Consider the following 2,626-nt stretch of genomic DNA (forward strand, 5'->3'; position numbering starts at 1 on the left):
GTCTGTCTTGATATTGGGAATTGAGATCTTGAAAATGCAGTAGTCCTCAAATGGGGAGGTTACAAGCCTTGGAATGAAAACATAGCCTCATTGCTAATTACCACCTTAGTGCACTACAGGTTGAAAACCTTGAATTAAAATCTAAGCTGAGCCGGGAGCTGCACCATTCCCTCACCTCCCATTCACTGTGCATCATCCACACCTCCTTGCGCCCCGCCCCCCCCCCAAGTGCCTGGCACTGACTCCTGCAGACTTCAGTGACCTGGTCCTGTAGAGTGGAGCAGAAGGTGAAGGGTTTCTGTGCACGTCCTGCGTGAGGGAAGGGGACCTCTCTTCCAGAAAATGACCGGCATCTAACCTCAGAGCATGCCTTGAGGGTCCAGGAAGTTTGGGGATATTTGTGTGGTCATCCAAAGGAGTGTCTGGCACCAGAAGGCGCTCAGTAACCATCTAGTGAATGGTACAGCCGCCTCCCGGGTGGTGCGCGCCGCCCGCCCACCGACTCCACCACTCCGCGGCCAGTGGCTCAGAGGAAGAAGGGGGCGTGGCCTCCGGCCCTGGGCCGCTCGGGGCCAGCCGGTCACAGCGAGCCTTGTAGAGGTCGCGCTCCCTGGCCAGGCGGGCCACCTCGGCCCGCAGCGCGTCCAGCTGGGCGGCCAGGCGGGCGCGCTCGGCCTCCAGCCCGCGCCGCTGTTGTAGCCGCTTGGAGCGACAGGCCTGCGCGTACCCGCGGTTCTTCAGCGTGCGGCGCCTCTGCTTCAGCCGCAGCGCCTCGTCGCGCCCGCAGCCCCGCAGCTGCCGGTTTAGCTCCCGCACAGACATCGACACCAGCGCCGCGTCCGAAAACCGCTCGGCCAGCTGCAGAGGGAACGGGCAGAGCCCGAGTCAGCGCCGGCTCCCGCCCTGCTCCAAGCTCGGGTGGCCCCGCCCACCCGGCCCCGCCCTCGGGAATGCTCCGCCCCCGGCTCCCACCTTTACCTGAATGTGCGCCTTCCCCTGAATCTGTCCCGCAGTCTAGATCCCGTTCCAGGTGCCAACACGCCCTCCCCTGCCCCGCACCCCCGCCACGGGTCCCCGACCCCTTTGGGTGGTCCCTGCGTGTCCCACCCACCGTCGGGCGAGCCAGTCGCGCCCCTGAACCCCACATTGACCTAGAGGGGTCATGAGCATCCGGCTCCTGGCCCACGTGTGTCCCGTGGGCTCGGGCCGGACAGACCCTTCCCCTCCAACACACCTCGCTCCCCTGTCCTGAAGGCTGCAACCCTGTGACCCTCAAAGGATTTGGATTACATCTTAATGCCCTCAACACCCCTGTCTGTGTCTATAATTAATAGGATGAGTCCCAATCCTTCCTGAGAAGGTTGGGGGCTGGGGCAGCACGAAGTCTTGAAAAGGCCAACTTCACTCCGGTTCCTACAGTCTCAGCTCTGCTCCATTCCACGCACCCTTTCCGTGGTTCCCCAGACTGAGTATCTATATACCTCCCTTAATCAACCATTCCTGATGCCCTTTAATTCTCAGCTCTCCCCTTTTGGTCGATCCTCTTCTAACCTTGTCTTCTCCCTCTTCCTCCTGATTCAGCCTACTCATTTCTCTCTATTTGGAAAAAAGAAAAAAAGAAGGGCCAGAAAACAGTTTTCTCTATCTGATATCTTTTAAAAGTCCTTCTTCCCTTCTCCTGTCCTCTACCCCTTTCCCAATAGGTAACCCTCTCCGGGGACTCTCCTTCCTCTCTGGGCTGGCCTCCTCCCTCACCCTACCCACCCCCCGGACCAGCTCGCTGATCACTCACCTGGGCATGCTGGGCTCCGGTCTCCTCTGGGCTCCCTGGGTAGTAGGTGTGGGGCCCTTCAACAGGGACTGGGCCCTGACCCTGCAGCAGCTCCACGGCCTCCTCAGGACTCAGACCCAGCACCTCCCCAGCCCCCAACTGCTGTTGCAGGGTGGCCAGCCAGTACAGCTCCTCCAGGCCTGGCCGGGTGCCCTCAGTGGCCCCCACAGTGCCCGGCTCACTGAAGGTGGGTGATGGAGGCACTGAGCTGTAGGGTGTGGAGCCCAGTGAGGCTGTCGGGGGGCCAGATCTCCCCTCCAAGGGTTCCCGCTTTACCTCAAACTTCATTAAGTCAAAGTCATTGACATATTCCATGGCCAGGGGACTGGGAGGCAGTGCCATTCTGGGGCTGGATTAGGAGGGGTACACCTGCAAAAAAGGGGGACAGGTTTGGAGCACCTGGAGGCTGCCTGCCAGCCTCCTTGACCAAAATCCGCTTCCCCCAAAGCCCAGGTGCCCTGGGGACAGAGTTCTGGAAAGCTGGGGTGATGGCGCAGCCTGCTCCCTGCACAGTCACCTCCGGGCTGAGGGACAACTTATTAGGTGGCAGGGGCTCCTGACCAGGGGGAAAGCAGCTTAAAGCCTGAGTGAAGAAGAGGATAGCAGAGCCTCTGGCCCACTGGTGCCTCTGGGATCTACGAAAAACAAGAAGACTGTGGCAGCACTCCCAACTCTAGTGCTGGGACATGCTGAGCGTCTCTGTCATCTCAAGAGGCATCATTTCATTTCCAAGCAATTAAAAAATGTTGCTTAATTAACTGTGACAGAGTATGTGTATATTTTAGGGCAATGGAA

The 2,626-nt window shown here is 59.5% G+C and overlaps 1 protein-coding gene across 1 annotated transcript; it reads right to left on the minus strand.

Moving 5' to 3' along the window:
• Positions 1–450: 450 nt before the first annotated feature.
• Positions 451–2,173, minus strand: NRL (neural retina leucine zipper). Its single transcript, XM_004283210.1, has 2 exons — positions 1,793–2,173; positions 451–858 (listed from the first exon to the last, which is right to left on the minus strand). Exons 1-2 carry the CDS (start codon positions 2,171–2,173, stop codon positions 451–453), a joined length of 789 nt encoding a protein of 262 aa, XP_004283258.1.
• Between the last annotated feature and the right edge of the window lie 453 nt (positions 2,174–2,626).

Source organism: Orcinus orca, chromosome 2, assembly GCF_937001465.1.
Source record: "Orcinus orca chromosome 2, mOrcOrc1.1, whole genome shotgun sequence".
In the NCBI taxonomy this organism is placed as follows: domain Eukaryota; kingdom Metazoa; phylum Chordata; class Mammalia; order Artiodactyla; family Delphinidae; genus Orcinus; species Orcinus orca.

Excerpts from the sequence above, each read along its gene's own strand:
- NRL (XM_004283210.1), bottom strand. The coding sequence starts at position 2,173 with ATGGCACTGCCTCCCAGTCCCCTGGCCATGGAATATGTCAATGACTTT. Across the intron at positions 859-1,792 it reads CCGGAGCCCAGCATGCCCAG|CTGGCCGAGCGGTTTTCGGA; the intron begins GTGAGTGATCAG and ends TTCCCTCTGCAG.